The sequence below is a fragment of the Anomaloglossus baeobatrachus genome, chromosome 5, assembly GCF_048569485.1.
Source record: "Anomaloglossus baeobatrachus isolate aAnoBae1 chromosome 5, aAnoBae1.hap1, whole genome shotgun sequence".
Lineage (NCBI taxonomy): Eukaryota > Metazoa > Chordata > Amphibia > Anura > Aromobatidae > Anomaloglossus > Anomaloglossus baeobatrachus.
In genome coordinates this window covers 519,332,317-519,351,400 of record NC_134357.1, presented here as the reverse complement: position 1 = coordinate 519,351,400, position 19,084 = coordinate 519,332,317, and the positions used below count along the sequence as shown (strand labels likewise).

Below are 19,084 nucleotides of genomic sequence, written 5' to 3'. Positions count from 1 at the left end.
CAGTGTTCTTTTCCATTTATCTCATTTACATATTTATTATGAGCTTTACAATGAATTCAGTTTATAAAATAAGCTTAAAATGCTGCTGGTTTACTCATGTTAGGCTATAATCACATAAGACTACACAATGACCGCAACATTTAGGAAATTGTGTGTTCTCTAATTTTGATCTCCAGTGTATTATATATTTTCGGACTCGGTCTATTTTATACCGACGCTGACACCTCTAAATAGACACTGATTTAGACAGCACGAGTACACACTCGGCTCTGCTCTGTACACGTTGCACACACACGGCTCTGCTACATCCACACTGTAAATTCCTCCTGACCCCACACATACACTTCATCACACACTGAGGAGCTGACCATGTGACCCCTGACTCCTCCCCTCCTTGTGACATCATCACAGGTCCTGTAACAACAGAGCAGCCATTTATCCAGGGTTGAGCCTAGAATATACGGGCTCCTTCCAGGTTAGTGGGCGTGACCAGCTTGGTTGGGGGCGTGACAATGTTTCTTCCCGTCCACTATAATCATGCAGGCTTAGCCCCCCCTGCACCCCTCCATCTGGAGCGCTTACTCCCAGACCCCGCTTCTATTATAAACAACTCCATGCCCACGTGGACTTAAAAAAAGATTTTTATTCTGTCTGGAAAACATTGGGCTGCATTTTTGAATACGCCCCTATCATGTGACAAATTACGTCATACCTGGAAGGAGCCCATACATTCTAGCCTCTACCATATATCTAGTGTGCAGCTCTGCAGGTGGAGGTATGTGGAGATTCCCCATTACTGGGCGCATTAAACCCCTCAGTGCTGCGCTCACACTCCAGGAGACAGAACGTGTTCCCGTCTGTGCGGCTCTATCAGGAGATCTGTCTGTATGGGATTAGATTGGGTCACTTCCCTCCTGACGCCGCTCGCTGCTCTGTTACTGTACAGTCTCCATTATGGCCGTCGCCCGCTCCATGTTGTCACTATCAGGAGATATTAATGCTCTATCATTATCTGTTACTGACGGCCCCGGGTCTATATTCTGTGATAAATCTCTGTGTGTGACTATAGATGGATTGTGTGTTATACCGGGGGCAGGACGGGACCAGGACTGGATGTAGTGATCATGTGAAGCCGGTAACAGCTCCGGAGATTTCTTACATGGGATCTTTATGATGTTACATCTTCATTTTCTCCCCATTCAGGTCCCTACAATATCGGATCCTCTCAGATCTTCTATATAAGAGAATTCCCCTGATTGACCAGTGAAGGATGGGTAAGGAGAGAGACAAGATGGTGGAGAAGTTATTACACCTCACCCTAGAGATCATCTTCCGGCTTACTGGAGAGGTGAGAGATTCTGATGACGTCACATTACATCATTCTTATCTATGGGAATAACAGATGGACAGAACTGGAGAGGTGAGGACTCTGGAAATGTCTGTAGTGAGATTTATTAATGTGTCTCTCCATATCCAGGATTACACAGTAGTGAAGAAGACCTCTAGTGAGCGCTGCCAGGACCCTGTGTCAGAGGGATGGGGAAGACCCCTGAGCCCAATCACGGGGCCTCTACCTCACCCCCTGATACATGAGGACATCAATGACCAGAAGATCCTAGAACTCACCTACAAGATGATTGAGCTGCTGACTGGAGAGGTGACACTGCTGGGAATGCTGGGACATTATACAGTAATGCTATGAAGGGATCGGGGGATGACCGTATCATTATATGTGTCAGGTTCCTATAAGATGTCAGGATGTCACCGTCTATTTCTCCATGGAGGAGTGGGAGTACTTAGAAGGACACAAAGATCTGTACAAGGACATCATGATGGAGGTTCCCCAGTCCCTCACATCACCAGGTAACAGACAGGACTAAATACACACGGCCTATAATTATCTGTATGTAAATAATGAATTCAGTCCTTGTATGTGTTTCCTCCAGTTCTTTCGAATAAGAGGACAACACCAGAGAGATGTCCCCGTCCTCTTCTTCCACAGGAGTGTAAACAACAAAATCCTGAAGTTCCTTGGGATAATCAGGTAGATGGAGAGAAGGTGTCATGAAATCTCCCCTATGATGTGTAGATGGCTGTGAAGGTCTTGTGATCAGTCTTGTATTATCCAGCAATTTATTAGAGACACCGGCCCTGTCCCAATCAATAAATGTATTCTGTATAGAAATTAGACTCTGGAATGTAGCAGAAATGCAAGTGATCAGTTTTCAGTGTGAATACACCTCTGAATGGGAAGACTAAGTGATTTGAGTGACTTGAAACATGAAATAGTCATCAGTGCTAGATTAGGCAGGGCCAGTATTTAAAAAAAAAGTTCTAATCTCTTGGAGTGTTTATATGCAATGATCTCAAGAGTACACTGCTAATATTGGGACTGAGAAAAAACATTAAATTAAAGAAGATGTTATCAGGGGGGGGGCGGAGCCTGGACCGGGATGTGAGCACACACAGGGAGACACTCTCCTGCTGACTCACCGTGATACGGCTGACAATTATAGTGACACCGGAGGGCAGGGGAAGGTACCGGCATCCAGCAGGAGAAGTCTCAGCTCCTGAACCGGCAGCATGTCCAGGCGGCGACAAAGGGAAATTGGAGCTGGCAGAGGGCCTGGGTCACAAAATGGCACCGAGGTCAGAGAGGAGGCGGAGAAAGCAAACACAGCCTGCCGGCGTCGCATGGAAGCGGCTACAAAGCTTGCACAGTTTGCAAGACAATCAGAGGAACCTCTGGAGGAGCCCGGTAAGATGGTGGAGGAGAACGGGGAAGTGGAGGAAGATCTGGAGGAGGCTGAAGGAATAGAGGGAAAACCAGGATAAGACAAACAGGAGGAGAATTCAGGAGAGCAGCAGGCAGCAGAGGAAATACAGGAGAACCCCACTATTAAGGATGTGTTTTAGGTGGTCTCCTTCTGCAAACAGACCCTCACAACATTAACCCAGCAGGTGCTGGGAATACAGGGAGATATAGCTACTCTCAAAAAAGATCAGAAGAAAACTGATATGAGAACCAGTGCTGTGGAGGAAAGAGTGGGGGCAGCTGGGGATCCTATAGTTACACTGCAAAAAGCAGAGAAAAAGTTCCAGCAGCAGATATCTGAGTTGTCCGCAAAAACAGATGACTTGGAGAACCGTTCCAGGAGAAACAATATAAGACTGGTGGGAATCCCAGAAAAAGTAGAGGGAAGAAATCCTACTGAATTCATAGAAACGTGGCTTAAAAGATTGGCGCTGATAATTTGACCAAGTTATATGCAATTGAGAGGGCACATTGAGTCCCAATGCAACCACAACCACCTGGCAAGGAGCCCCGTACGATGCTGGCGAAACTGCTTAACTACAGAGACTGGGATATTATTCTACACAAGGCGCGGGATCTGGAGAACCTGACAATTGATGGACACCTAGTGGCTATATACCCTAACTACTCTGTACCGTTACAGAAGCAAAGCATGCAATTTACAGGGGTAAAGAGATGACTCCGTGAGCTGGGGGTTAAATATTCCATGATGTTCCCAGCAAAACTTCGAGTAACAGCACTGGAGAAGGTGCACTTTTTTCTTGATCCAGAGGAGACCATGAAATGGATAGAAATCAATGCAAGGAAGCTGCAAACAACAGGAGAAGGATAGAAGCTGGCTATGAGTGACACTGCAATTTCGTAATTTTCCTGGACTACGGAACTGGCTACTCATAAGCATTTGCATATGCTAGATGAGAAGGAGACTTCATAAGCCCATTTTTATGGCAGTGACGGTACACTCCCCCCCCTTCTTTTTTTTTTTTTTCCCTTTCTTTTCCAGGTTATTATTGTTGATCTCTTGCTCCTGTCCCTGAGTGTTAGATGGGGCAGGGAGAAGTTTCCTAACACTAAGCTGGACAATGACAGGAGGAGGATAATAATTCCTTTTTTTTTTTCTTTCTTCTGGCCGTGCGGCGGCGATTGATAAATGCTTAAGTTTTCAAAAATTCATATGTTAGCAGTTTACATTATATAATATATGCAAATGAAAACGAATATGGTGAAGGAGGGAGGTGAGGTAGGGGGTTCTGCACACTGGGATGAGACAGGTTTGGTATGAGAGAAAAGGAGGAAGGAGGTTGACCGGTCTGGGGGAGACAGACCTCATTCCCTATAAGGGAGTTAAAAATGTAAATCGGAGGTGGAGGAGTTTTGTTGGGGTGGTTCTAAGGGGCGGGTTAGGGAAGGGAAAGCCTCAGCGTACAAAGGGACAGGATGTTTGTTTAAAGATAACCAGTAATTTTCAACATGGGAGAGGAGATTAACATATTATGTTGGAATGTAAGGGGACTGTCAGATAGAGGTAGAAGAGATGCAATGATAAAATATATGCTAGACCAGAGACCATCAATAATGTGTTTATTGGAGACGCATTTGACGATCGAAACGACAAATGTACTGAACAAGCGATGGGTGCAAAAGGCGTATCACTCTACTTTTTCTACTTATGCTAGAGGGGTCTCTGTGTTGGTCCATAGATCCGCCCTACATGAAGAAGTGGAGACATGGATAGACACAGAGGGACAATATGTAATGGTGATCTGTAAGTTGTATGGACAATTATTATGCATTACTGCTATATATGTTCCACCGCCTTACACTAGTGTCAAAATTAGAGAGGTGAGAGAGCGTTTGGCTAAATGGGGGAATTTGCCATTCTTGTTGGTCGGTGACTTTAATAATGTCATAAATGCATATTGGGACAGGAGCAGAAACTCACAGGAGGTGAGGAGGGACGAAGTGACAGCATTTGGTATCTTTATTCAAAAATTGGGGTTGGTAGACGTTTGGAGGATAAGGATTTAGGGGTGACCTGTTTTTCCTGTCACTCAGCGACCCATGGTATGTTTTCCCATATAGACCTGGCCTTGGGAAATGAAATAATGGATTCTGGATTTCCAAATGTTAAATATTTGGCTAGAGTAATATCTGATCATTGTCCAATACTGGTATCTATTAAAAAACGGGGAGTAGGGGAGAGGCTAAAAAGAGAATGGAAGCTACGTCCGGTTTGGGTAAAAAGTATTGACATGGACGATATAGCCAGTGACATTCTGGAACATTTTTCCCTTAATAGAGGTAGTGCGGATCCATTGGTAGTTTGGAACGCCATGAAGGCATACCTGAGAGGCCTTTTATTTAGAGACGTTTGCCGGTGTAAGTCTAGTAGTAGACAGGGGGAAATTGATTGCTTAGAGGCCTTGAAGGGAGCAGAAGCAGAGATGGTAACACAGCCCACACCAGAGAATAGACAGAAGCTAAAAGCAGCGTAGGAAGAAGTTAATAAGGTGCTATTGGAGAAAGTAGCTAGGAAGCATGCTTTTCAAAAAGAGAACTTTTATGCGGAGGGAGAAAAGGTGGGACATGTGTTGTCGGTGGTGACGGCAGTTCAGAGACAATCATCCTTTATGCATTGCATTCGCACCACAACGGGAGATTTGGTTACGGAGGGGGTAAATATTCTGGACACGTTCGCAGCCTTTTATGAGGAATTATATTCTACTAGAGGGGAGATGAGACAGAGCGACCTATAGGGTTTCTTAGGTACAATGACATTACCCAAAATTACAGAGACAGAGAAACACAGTCTAGAGGGCCCTATCACACTTGAGGAGATAGAGAGAGCTTTGCATGGCATGGCAAATGAAAATGCCCCGGGGGTAGATGGTCTGCTGGTGGAGGTATACAAATCTCTGGAAGAAATACTCTTACTCAATTTGCTGAGTGTCTTGGAGGAGGCAAGGGAGAGGGGGACACTGCCAGAGTCTATGAGGAAGGCGATAATAAAAGCAATACCTAAAGAGGATAAGGATCCAAAACTCCCCGAATCATACAGGTCCATCTCACTGTTAACGATGGATGTAAAAATTTTGGCCAAAGTACTCTCTAATCGATTAACAGAAGTGATATCTACCCTAATCCACCAGGAACAGTCGGGTTTTATGCCTAATAGATCCACGGCAAAAAATATACGAAGATTATACCTTAACGTGCAACTGCCAGTGGACAATCCGGGACAGAGAGTAATAGCTTCATTAGATGCTCATAAAGCATTTGACAGTGTGGAATGGGGATATCTGTGGGGAGTGCTAAGACATATGGGATTTGGCCCTAATTTTATATATTGGATACAGCTGTTATATGCTAGACCAGTAGCTAAAGTGAGGATTAATGGAATGTTATCACACACGGTGGATTTACAAAGGGGTACTCGCCAAGGATGTCCTCTCTCGCCTCTTCTTTTTGCTGTGGCAGTGGAACCACTGGCGGCTGCTATATGGCAGAACAGAGACATAAAGGGATTTGCATATGGCCATCTAGAAGAGAAGATAGCCCTCTATGCAGACGACATTCTATTGTTTCTGGGAGACCCAGGGGCATCGTTGAGCTGTGCCATGCAGGTGATCGAGCGGTACGGGGGGATCTCTGGACTGACTATCAATTGGACCAAATCGAATCTGTTACAGGTGGACGCGGGAGTGGATAGGTCGATCCTGGGTGATGAGGTCAACAAACTGCGGGTTGTGGACCAGTTTAGATATCTGGGCATTCAGGTATCCATGCCAATTGGGAACTACATTACTATTAATCTAGACCAGGGGTGGGGAACCTTTTTTCTGTCGGGGGCCATTTGGAAATTTCTACCAACCTTCGGGGGCCGCACAAAATTATCAATGTTTAAATGACCCTGCTATATTGGGTGAAGCAATTAATTAACTGGGGGCATGGGGCTGGGGGCACAGACACCACACGCGGAGCTGGGGGCACAGACACCACACGCGGGGCTGGGGGCACAGACACCACACGCGGGGCTGGGGGCACAGACACCACACGCGGGGCTGGGGGCACAGACACCACACGCGGGGCTGGGGGCACAGACACCACACGCGGGGCTGGGGGCACAGACACCACACGCGGGGCTGGGGGCACAGACACCACTGTGGGGAGGCACAGACACCACTGTGGGGAGGCACAGACACCACTGTGGGGAGGCACAGACACCACTGTGGGGAGGCACAGACACCACTGTGGGGAGGCACAGACACCACTGTGGGGAAGGCACAGACACCACTGTGGGGAAGGCACAGACACCACTGTGGGGAAGGCACAGACATCACTGTGGGGAAGGCACAGACATCACTGTGGGGAAGGCACAGACATCACTGTGGGGAAGGCACAGACATCACTGTGGGGAGGCACAGACATCACTGTGGGGAGGCACAGACATCACTGTGGGGAGGCACAGACATCACTGTGGGGAGGCACAGACATCACTGTGGGGAGGCACAGACATCACTGTGGGGAGGCACAGACATCACTGTGGGGAAGGCACAGACATCACTGTGGGGAGGCACAGACATCACGGGGGGGAGGCAAAGACATCACTGGGGGGGAGGCAAAGACATCACTGGGGGGGAGGCACAGACATCACGGGGGGGAGGCACAGACATCACTGGGGGGGAGGCAAAGACATCACTGTGGGGAAGGCACAGACATCACTGTGGGGAAGGCACAGACATCACGGGGGGGAGGCACAGACATCACTGGGGGGGAGGCAAAGACATCACTGGGGGGGAGGCACAGACATCACGGGGGGGAGGCACAGACATCACTGGGGGGGAGGCAAAGACATCACTGTGGGGAAGGCACAGACATCACTGTGGGGAAGGCACAGACATCACGGGGGGGAGGCACAGACATCACTGGGGGGGAGGCAAAGACATCACTGGGGGGGAGGCACAGACATCACGGGGGGGAGGCACAGACATCACTGGGGGGGAGGCACAGACATCACTGGGGGGGGAGGCACAGACATCACTGGGGGGGAGGCACAGACATCACTGGGGGGGAGGCACAGACATCACTGGGGGGGAGGCACAGACATCACTGGGGGGGAGGCACAGACATCACTGGGGGGGAGGCACAGACATCACTGGGGGGGAGGCACAGACATCACTGGGGGGGAGGCACAGACATCACTGGGGGGGAGGCACAGACATCACTGGGGGGGAGGCACAGACATCACTGGGGGGGCTGCACAGACATCACTGGGGGTGGCTGCACAGACATCACTGGGGGGCCTGCACACACGACTGGGGGGGCTGCACACACGACTGGGGGGGCTGTACACACGACTGGGGGGCCTGCACACACGACTGGGGGGGTGCACACAGGACTGGGGGGGGTGCACACAGGACTGGGGGGGGTGCACACAGGACTGGGGGGGTGCACACAGGACTGGGGGGGTGCACACAGGACTGGGGGGGTGCACACAGGACTGGGGGGTGCACACAGGACTGGGGGGGTGCACACAGGACTGGGGGGGTGCACACAGGACTGGGGGGGTGCACACAGGACTGAGGGGGTGCACACAGGACTGAGGGGGTGCACACAGGACTGGGTGATGGGCTGCACATAGGATTGTGTGGGGGTGCACACAGGACATTGGGGGGCTGCACACAGGACTGGGGGACGGGTGCACACAGGACTGGGGGGGCTGCACACAGGACTGGGGGGGCTGCACACAGGACTGGGGGGGCTGCACACAGGACTGGGGGGGGGGGCTGCACACAGGACTGGGGGGGCTGCACACAGGACTGGGGGGGCTGCACACAGGACTGGGGGGGCTGCACACAGGACTGGGGGGGGCTGCACACAGGACTGGGGGGGGCTGCACACAGGACTGGGGGGGCTGCACACAGGACTAGGGGGGGGTGCACACAGGACTGGGGGGGTGCACACAGGACTGGGGGGGTGCACACAGGACGGGGGGGTGCACACAGGACTGGGGGGGTGCACACAGGACTGGGGGGGTGCACACAGGACTGGGTGATGGGCTGCACATAGGATTGTGTGGGGGTGCACACAGGACATTGGGGGGCTGCACACAGGACTGGAGGAGGGGTGCACACAGGATTGGGGGGGTGCAAACAGGACTACTGGGTGATGGGCTGCACACAGGACATTGGGGGGGCTGCACACAGGACTGGGGGAGGGGTGCACACAGGACATTGGGGGCCACACTGCGCTGAGAGTTTCATGCAACTCTGGGGGAGAGGGTTTACAGAACTGGTGTGGGGAGGCACAAAGCATTGGGCAGGGCATATAGCAGCAGAGGGTCGGCGCTGGACTCACAGCAGCATTGCACTCACATCACCGGAGTGCAGGAGCCGGACACACTGCATCAGAAGGAGAAGGCAGGCACTGATCTCCGGAGGGCAGGGGGCGGACACACTGCATCAGAAGGAGAAGGCAGGCACTGATCTCCGGAGGGCAGGGGGCGGACACACTGCATCAGAAGGAGAAGGCAGGCACTGATCTCCGGAGGGCAGGGGGCGGACACACAAGGCAGGAAGCTGTGAGGCTGCTGTGGACCCGCCCACAATTGGCACTGGCCGACGGGAGAACACATTGCAGCACAAACAGCAATGTGTGGATTTAAAGGGCCGGCGGCAGCAAACTGCGGTGACAGCACCAGCACTGCCTCCCCCGGGAATCTGCCCGAGGGCCACATAAAAGGTCATGGCGGGCCGCATGCGGCCCGCGGGCCGGAGGTTCCCCACCCCTGATCTAGACCCTTTGCTGAAGCAACTGCGAAGTAAGATAACTGCTTGGAATAAGGTTCATTTATCAGTAATAGGATGGATTAATCTTTTTAAAATGGTGCTTATGCCCAAGATACTCTATGTGTTGCAAAATTCTCCTGTTTGTATCCTCCAGAGTCACTTTAAGGAGATTGATTCCATGTTCCGTGCTCTAATATGGAAGAATAAACAACCCAGACTTAAACTCGAGACGCTACAGAGACCGAACGATAAGGGGGGGCTAGCACTATCCAATCCGGGAATATATTATCTGGCAGCTCAGAGTCAACATTTCAGAGGATGGGCAGATTTACTGATGGTAGACCCAGCATCCAGACTGTTAGGGCATGTTCTGCATCGGAAACCATTAGTGTTCGGACTGGAGGACGGATCATTTGGGAGAGTAGGAAAAACAAGCCCCACACTTAAGGCTGCTTTACACCTTACGATATCACATACGATATCGTATGCGATCGCTCCCGCCCCCATCGTATGTGCGGCATGTTCAATTTGTTGACCGTGTCACAAAAAAAACGATTATTTCCCGTCACACGTACTTACCCTTCCATACAACCTCGATGTGGGCGGCGAACATCCACTTCCTGGAGTGGGAGGGACGTTCGGCGTCACAGCGACGTCACGTGGCAGCCGGCCAATAGAAGCGGAGGGGCGGAGATGAGTGGGACGTAAACATCCCACCCACCTCCTTCCTCCCGCATTGCCGGCGGGAGCCGCGGGACGCAGGTAAGATCTGTTCATCATTCCCGGGGTGTCCCACACTGCGATGTGTGGTACCTTGGGAACATTGAACAACCCGACATGCAATTTTAAGGAAATGAACGACGTGTATGCGATGAACGGTTTTACATTCAATCGCAATCGCACGTAGCTGTCACACGCTACAACAACACTAACGATGCCGGATGTACGTCACTTACGAAGTGACCCCGCCGACACATCATTAGATTTGTTGTAGCGTGTAAAGCCCGCTTTAGACTGATGAATAGAATCTGGAGGAAGATCAAGCAAATAAGAGGGATTACAGCAATAACTGAATTCTCTCCGTTGTGGGACAATGAAAACTGCTCTAAGATATACAAGATAGGCAAAATTAAGGAATGGGCACGTAAAGGTATATGGTATATGGGTCAAATTCTTAGCCAGGGACGCCTGAAATCGTTTACACAAATACAGGATGAGTTTGGGATATCCCCACTTGGGTGGTACCAGTATAAACGGTTGGCGCTTGCAGTGGTGGCTCAGGGGGTTAAGCAATTATTGCTGGCACAGGCAGACCTAGTACTGAAATATGTGTGTAGTAGTGGACCCACAAGAGGAATCATATCTACTATATATAGGGACCTACTGCATACATATTTGCTTGATCACCCTGTAAACACTAGGACTAAATGGGAGGCAGAGATAGACGGGATCACTGATGAGGTATGGGATAGTGTTTTGGAATACATACCGAAATTATCAATGAGTGAACCAGCAAGACTATCCCACCTCTACATGGTGCATAGGGCATATAGATCCCCGCTAATTATGTGTAAAATGGGATTGAGGAGTAACTCTGACTGTCCTAGATGTAATGGAGAAGATGCCGGCATTTCCCACATGATGTGGATGTGCCCCAGGTTGGTACCCTTTTGGATAACAGTTTTTAATAAAATAGAAGGAGCTTATAGATGTAAACTTCCCAGACAACCCCTGGTATGTCTTCTAGGTTACCTGGAAGAAATTAGAGTAGACAACAATTTTAAAATAGTGATAGCCAGACTGCTGTATGCGGCAAGGAAAGTAATTGCTAAACACTGGCTGCAGGGCGACCCCCCGACTAGAGGGGAATTTGTCGCATATGTTAATCATATTGTTCGAATGGAGAGAAGCATATATGGGAAAAGGAAATAACTGGCACTTTTTGATAGATTGTGGAATCCGCGATTGCAATATGGATAAATATTAGAGTTGGGAGATGTTGGACTAGGGGCAGAGAGAGTGCTATACATTCCAATATATGGTATTGAAGGGTTAAAATGTAAGATCTTTGATATTGATATGGGTAATATGTACGCTGAGGGGGGAGGGGGAGGGGATGTTGGGGAGGGAAAGTTTATAGTTCTGCTCGTTATTCTTGAAAATATAACACATGTTTTGTATACTTGGTGAAAAATAAAAATGTATCTGATTAAAAAAAAAAAAGATGTTATCAACTTAAACAACTCCTCGAGGAAGATATAAAAAATTGTTTTGAGCATAGGATGTGGACACTCATGCAAATTGCAGCTGAATACAGCGCTGGTGTTCAACTAATGTCTCCGAATGCAATTGTCGTTCCTTATGACAGATAGGCTGTAACACTAGATGACCAGCCCAATTGCTATCTAAGGGGAATTAGAAGGAAAAAACGTAATTGGGCAAAAAAGAGCAAAAATTACATCACTAAGCACTGGAAAACATTGTCTGATTAGATTAATCCTGATTTGTGTTGCACCATGCTGATGAGAGGGTCAGAATTTGGAGAAAGCAGCATGAATCCATGTATCCTTCCTATCAAGTGTCAACATTTCAGGCTGGTGAAGTTGGAGTAATGGGGAATGTTTTCTTGGTACAACTCTGGTCCTCTGATACCTGTGGATGGAGGTTTGGACACTAGAGCTTACCTAAGCCTTTTGGCCATCAAGTTCATTCAGTCATAGCAGTTCTTTAGCCCGTGGTAGAAGGACAATGCACAATGCCACAAAAGTCCATCATGCAGTACTATCATGGAGGCATCTGATTGGCTTAAAATTGATTCTGCAGGACAACAACCCCAAACATACAGCCAATGTCATTAAGAGCTGTGAAGAACAAGGAGTCCTGGAAGTGATGATATATCCCCCACAGAACCATGATGTTAATATCGTCCAGTCTGTCCAGGATTATATCAAGAGACAGAAGGATTTGTGCAAGCGCCATCCACAGAAGATAAGTGATTAGTTCTCCAAAATGTTTGGAACAACCTCCCTGCCGAGCTCCTTCAAAATATCAAGTGTGTCCAAGTGACCGAGAAGAACTGATGAAGGCAAGGGGCACTCACCAAATATTGACGTGATTATAGTTTTCTTGTTAATTTCAATTTACTTTGCATTTGACCAAAATAAACTATTAAGATTTCTATTTTTGAAGCATTTTTACCCTGCAGTATTATACCACACTTCCCTAGTGCAAGCTATGACAAAATAAATTGCTGAGTTCCTGAACACCAAAGGAGGTCCTATGTGCTACTAGATAGGTGACTCTAATAATGTGGCCACTCCGTGTATGGTTCATACTTGATGGAGATGACAGGATAAAGCTGATCATAGACATTAGATGATGTCTGGATCTTCTCACAATTTTCTGGTTATGGAGACTGCTGGTTACAATTAGGAGGCGACAGGTTGGATTATACAGGAGACCTGCAGCTCTGTGATATCTAGTGCTGTCAGTTTTGATTGTCATATTAATTTATGATTTTTTCTTATAACTACTCCATCTGTCTGTGACTTTTCCAATTTTTGTTTCAGGGTGAAGATCTGACCCATATTAACACTACAGGGACATATGTGAGGTGTGATGAGTGGTGTAAAGAGGAAATTCCTACATATGACTACCCAGGTGAGTAGTGACCACTACATGCAGAGAAGTCACAGATTCTACTTACTGGCTTGTAGAATTATATGCTGAATATTTTAGGCTTAATTCACACAGAGTTTTTTTAATGTGGATTTTATGCTTAAAGATCTAGTGTTTAAGGAAAAAATGTAGTTTTATATAATTATATATATATATATATATATATATATACTGTACATATATATGCATACATATGTGCGTATACTGTGTGTGTATATATCTATATGTGTATATATATAATATATTACAAAAGTTTCTTTGTCGCTCCTTATTGGGAGACCCAGACAATTGGGTGTATAGCTATGCCTCCGGAGGCCACACAAAGTATTACACTAAAAGTGTAACGCCCCTCCCCTTCAGCCTATACACCCCCCGTGCTGCCACGGGCTCATCAGTTTTTATGCTTTGTGCGAAGGAGGTCAGACATGCACGCATAGCTCCACAACTTAGTCAGCAGCAGCTGCTGACTATGTCGGATGGAAGAAAAGAGGGCCCATAACAGGGCCCCCAGCATGCTCCCTTCTCACCCCACTCTTGTCGGCGGTGTTGTTAAGGTTGAGGTATCCATTGCGGGTACGGAGGCTGGAGCCCACATGCTGCTTTCCTTCCCCATCCCTCAATTAGGGCTCTGGGTGAAGTGGGATCCTTTCGGTCTCCAGGCACAGGAGACCGTGCTCCATCCACAGCTCCTGAGGACCATGCTGGATAGGAGCCGAGTATCGTTCAGGGACATGGCCCTGCTACTTTGAGGTACTCTGTGTCCCCGTGGGGACCGCACACAGCAACACTCCAGCATTGCTGGGTGTGCTAGTGCACCGGGGACAGCAGCGCTGGCTGCGTTTGTGCCATTACACACTTCAGCATCGCTGAGTGTGTTCGTGTAGGGGGACTGCCGCGCTGACCGCCGCTGCCATGGTTATCACTGCGGCGCGGCTGGGACTGTTAGTGCGCCGGGGACTTCCGCGCCGACCGCGCTTATACGGCGGCCGCGCTTATAACTCGAGTCCCCGGCTTTTGCGGCCTAGTCTCGTTTTCTTCCCGCCCCCAGCCCTGCCAATGAGGGGAAGGGCGGGACGCTGTACAGGACGGCAGCACTGAGGGCTGGAGCATGCTTTGCATACTCCACCCCCCTCACTCTGCACAGTGGGGCACCAGTTCCCGCACTTTTCTGGGTCACGCCCACGGCTCCCTCCTCTCCTCAGGACGCCGGTAGCCATTCCTCTCAGCTCTGCTAACGCTGGAGAGGAGAGACAAGCTCAGGGAGACCCAGGCAGGATTTCTGGTGCCCACACAACCGCTTTGCGCAGGCGGTAAGCAGCACCTGTGGTGCTGGCCCCACTAGTGCAGAAGTGTACTTATAGATTATATGATTATAGACTATACTTTACACTGTATGGTGCACTGTTGATTTTTGTCTATATACCCTCCTGTATTGCTCAGAGGAGACAACAGCATGTCGTCCACAAATAGCAAGGGTGCCAAAGCACAGGCTTACTATGCTGCCTGTGCAGCATGTACGGCTATACTGCCGGCAGGTTCCACTGACCCTCATTGTGTGCAATGCTCGGCCCCTGTGGCACTTTCTCAGCCGGAGCCTCTGCTAAGGGTGGCCCAGGGAGAACCACCTGTTAACACTGTCCAGGTGACAGGGACGGAGTTTGCAGTTTTTACTGAAAGACTTTCTGAGACTATGGCTAAGATATTAGAAGCCTTGCAGTCCAGGCCGGCATCTCAAGCCAGGGGCACTGTGGAATCATTGCCCCCTGGTCCCCCTCAGTTGGAACAGCAATGTCCTCCCGGGGTGTCTCATGGATCCCAGGGTGAGGTCTCTGACACGGACCGCAGCCCCAGACCGATTAAGCGAGCTCGCTATGATATCCCCTCGACATCATCACAATGTTCAGGGTCTCAGCGAGAGGACTCTCTGTATGATGAAGCGGCGGTAGCTGATCAGGATTCTGATCCTGAAGCCGCTCTCAACCTTGATACTCCTGATGGGGACGCCATAGTGAATGATCTTATCGCGTCCATCAATCAAATGTTGGATATTTCTCCCTCAGCTCCTCCAGTGAAGGAGTCAGCCTCTCAGCAGGAGAAATTCCGTTTCAGGTTTCCCAAGCGTACAAGGAGTATGTTTCTGGACCACTCTGACTTCAGAGAGGCAGTCCAGAAACACCGAGCTTGTCCAGATAAGCGTTTTTCCAAGCGCCTTAAGGATACACGTTACCCTTTCCCCCCTGACGTGGTCAAGGGCTGGACTCAGTGTCCCAAGGTGGATCCTCCAATCTCCAGACTGGCGGCTAGATCCATAGTTGCAGTGGAAGATGGAGCTTCACTCAAGGATGCCACTGACAGACAGATGGAGCTCTGGTTGAAATCCATCTATGAAGCTATCGGCGCGTCTTTTGCTCCAGCATTCGCAGCCGTATGGGCACTCCAAGCTATCTCAGCTGGTCAGGCGCAAATTGACGCACTCACACGTACGTGTGCGCCGCAGGTGGCGTCCATAACCTCTCAAACGTCGGCATTTGCGTCCTACGCTATTAATGCTGTCCTGGACTCTGCGAGCCGTACGGCGGTTGCAGCCGACAATTCGGTTGCAATACGCAGGGCCTTGTGGCTGCGGGAATGGAAGGCAGATTCGGCTTCCAAAAAGTGCTTAACTGGATTGCCATTTTCTGGCGACCGTTTGTTTGGTGAGAGATTGGATGAAATCATCAAACAATCCAAGGGAAAGGAAACATCCTTACCCCAGGCCAAACCAAAAACACCCCAACAGAGGAGGGGACAGTCAAGGTTTCGGTCCTTTCGGGGTGCGGGCAGGTCCCAATTCTCCTCGTCCAAAAGGCCGCAGAAGGATCAGAGGAACTCCGACGCATGGCGGTCTAAATCACGCCCTAAAAAGACCGCCGGAGGTGCCGCTACTAAGGCGGCTTCCTCATGACTTACGGCCTCCTCACACCGCATCCTCGGTCGGTGGCAGGCTCTCCCGCTTTTGCGACACCTGGCTGCCACAAGTAAAAGACCGTTGGGTGAGAGACATTTTGTCTCACGGTTACAGGATAGAGTTCAGCTCTCGTCCTCCGACTCGATTCTTCAGAACATCTCCGCCTCCCGAGCGAGCCGAGGCTCTTCTGCAGGCGGTGGGCATTCTGAAGGCAGAAGGAGTGGTGGTCCCGGTTCCTCTTCAGCAACAGGGTCACGGTTTCTACTCCAACCTGTTTGTGGTTCCAAAGAAGGACGGGTCCTTCCGTCCTGTTTTGGACATAAAACTGCTCAACAAACACGTAAGGACCAGGCGGTTCCGGATGGAATCCCTCCGCTCCGTCATCGCCTCAATGTCCCAAGGAGATTTCCTAGCATTGATCGATATCAAGGATGCTTATCTCCACGTACCAATTGCTCCAGAGCATCAGCGCTTCTTGCGCTTCGCCATAGGAGACGAACACCTTCAGTTCGCGGCACTGCCGTTCGGCCTGGCGACAGCCCCAAGGGTTTTCACCAAGGTCATGGCTACAGTAGTTGCGGTCCTCCACTCTCAGGGTCACTCAGTGATACCTTACTTAGACGATCTGCTGGTCAAGGCACCCTCTCAAGAGGCATGCCAACACAGCATCAACGTTACTCTGGAGATTCTCCAGAGTTTCGGGTGGATCATCAATTTTCCAAAGTCAAATCTGACACCGGTCCAATCGCTGACATATCTTGGCATGGAGTTTCATACTCTTCCAGCGATAGTGAAGCTTCCGCTGGACAAACAGCGTTCACTACAGACAGGGGTGCAATCTCTCCTTCAAGGTCGGTCACACCCCTTGAGGCGCCTCATGCACTTCCTGGGGAAGATGGTGGCAGCAATGGAAGCAGTCCCTTTCGCGCAGTTTCACCTGCGTCCACTTCAATGGGACATCCTACGCAAGTGGGACAGGATGCCGACGTCCCTAGACAGGAACGTCTCCCTCTCTCAGGCAACCAAAGCTTCCCTTCGGTGGTGGCTTCTTCCCACCTCATTATCGAAGGGGAAATCCTTCCTACCCCCATCCTGGGCGGTGGTCACGACGGACGCGAGTCTGTCAGGGTGGGGAGCAGTTTTTCTCCACCACAGGGCTCAGGGTACGTGGACTCAGCAAGAGTCCTCACTTCAGATCAATGTTCTGGAGATCAGGGCAGTGTATCTTGCCCTAAAAGCGTTCCAGCAGTGGCTGGAAGGCAAGCAGATCCGAATTCAGATTGGTCGCAGTTTCGGCTTCCTTATGTGTTTCCTCCTCTGGCACTGTTGCCCAGAGTGTTACGCAAGATCAGGGCCGACTGCCGCCGCGTCATCCTCGTCGCTCCAGACTGGCCGAGGAGGTCGTGGTACCCGGATCTGTGGCATCTCACGGTCGGCGAACCGTGGGCACTGCCAGACCGACCAGATTTGCTGTCTCAAGGGCCGTTTTTCCATCTGAATTCTGCGGCCCTCAACCTGACTGTGTGGCCATTGAGTCCTGGATCCTAGTGTCTTCAGGATTATCTCAAGAGGTCATTGCCACTATGAGACAGGCTAGGAAACCAACGTCCGCCAAGATCTACCACAGGACGTGGAAAATATTCCTGTCGTGGTGCTCTGCTCAGGGGTTTTCTCCCTGGCCATTTGCCTTGCCCACTTTTCTGTCCTTTCTTCAATCCGGATTGGAAAAGGGTTTGTCGCTAGGCTCCCTTAAGGGACAAGTCTCTGCGCTCTCTGTGTTTTTTCAGAAGCGCCTGGCCAGACTCCCACAGGTACGCACGTTCCTGCAAGGGGTTTGTCACATCGTCCCTCCTTACAAGCGTCCGTTAGAACCCTGGGATCTGAACAGGGTGCTGATGGTTCTTCAGAAACCACCGTTCGAGCCAATGAGGGATATTTCGCTCGCACGCCTTTCGCAGAAAGTGGTTTTTCTAGTAGCAGTCACCTCACTTCGGAGAGTGTCTGAGTTGGCAGCGTTATCATGCAAAGCTCCCTTCCTGGTGTTTCACCAGGACAAGGTGGTTCTGCGTCCGGTTCCGGAATTCCTCCCTAAGGTGGTATCCCCTTTTCATCTCAATCAGGACATCTCCTTACCCTCGTTTTGTCCTCATCCAGTTCACCAATGTGAAAAGGATTTGCACTTGTTAGATCTGGTGAGAGCACTCAGACTCTACATTTCTCGTACGGCGCCCCTGCGCCGCTCGGATGCACTCTTTGTCCTTGTCCCTGGCCAGCGTAAAGGGACACAAGCTTCCAAGTCAACCCTGGCTCGGTGGATCAAGGAACCAATTCTCGAAGCTTACCGTTCCTCGGGGCTTCCGGTTCCCTCAGGACTGAAGGCCCATTCTACCAGGGCCGTGGGAGCGTCCTGGGCCTTGCGACACCAGGCTACGGCTCAGCAGGTGTGTCAGGCAGCTACCTGGTCGAGTCTGCACACTTTCACGAAGCACTATCAGGTGCATACCTATGCTTCGGCAGATGCCAGCCTAGGTAGGCGAGTCCTTCAGGCGGCAGTTGCCCACCTGTAGGACGGAGCCGTTACGGCTCTATTATGAGGTATTATTTACCCACCCAGGGACTGCTTTTGGACGTCCCAATTGTCTGGGTCTCCCAATAAGGAGCGACAAAGAAGAAGGGAATTTTGTTTACTTACCGTAAATTCCTTTTCTTCTAGCTCCAATTGGGAGACCCAGCACCCGCCCCTGTTTTTGTATACACATGTTGTTCATGTTAAATGGTTTCAGTTCTCCGATATTCCTTCGGATTGAATTTACTTTAAACCAGTTTATAATTTTTTCCTCCTTCGGGCTTTTGCAC

At 50.0% G+C, this 19,084-nt stretch overlaps 1 protein-coding gene across 1 annotated transcript in view; it reads left to right on the top strand.

Annotated features, from left to right (window-relative positions):
• Positions 1–19,084, top strand: part of LOC142312873 (uncharacterized) — a 346,266-nt gene that overhangs the window by 307,660 nt on the left and 19,522 nt on the right. The window contains exons 25-29 of the mRNA XM_075351858.1: positions 1,270–1,348; positions 1,478–1,657; positions 1,740–1,863; positions 1,947–2,044; positions 13,173–13,263. Coding sequence (XP_075207973.1) covers positions 1,270–1,348; positions 1,478–1,657; positions 1,740–1,863; positions 1,947–2,044; positions 13,173–13,263 — 572 coding nt within the window. The remainder of the gene's footprint in view (positions 1–1,269; positions 1,349–1,477; positions 1,658–1,739; positions 1,864–1,946; positions 2,045–13,172; positions 13,264–19,084) is intronic.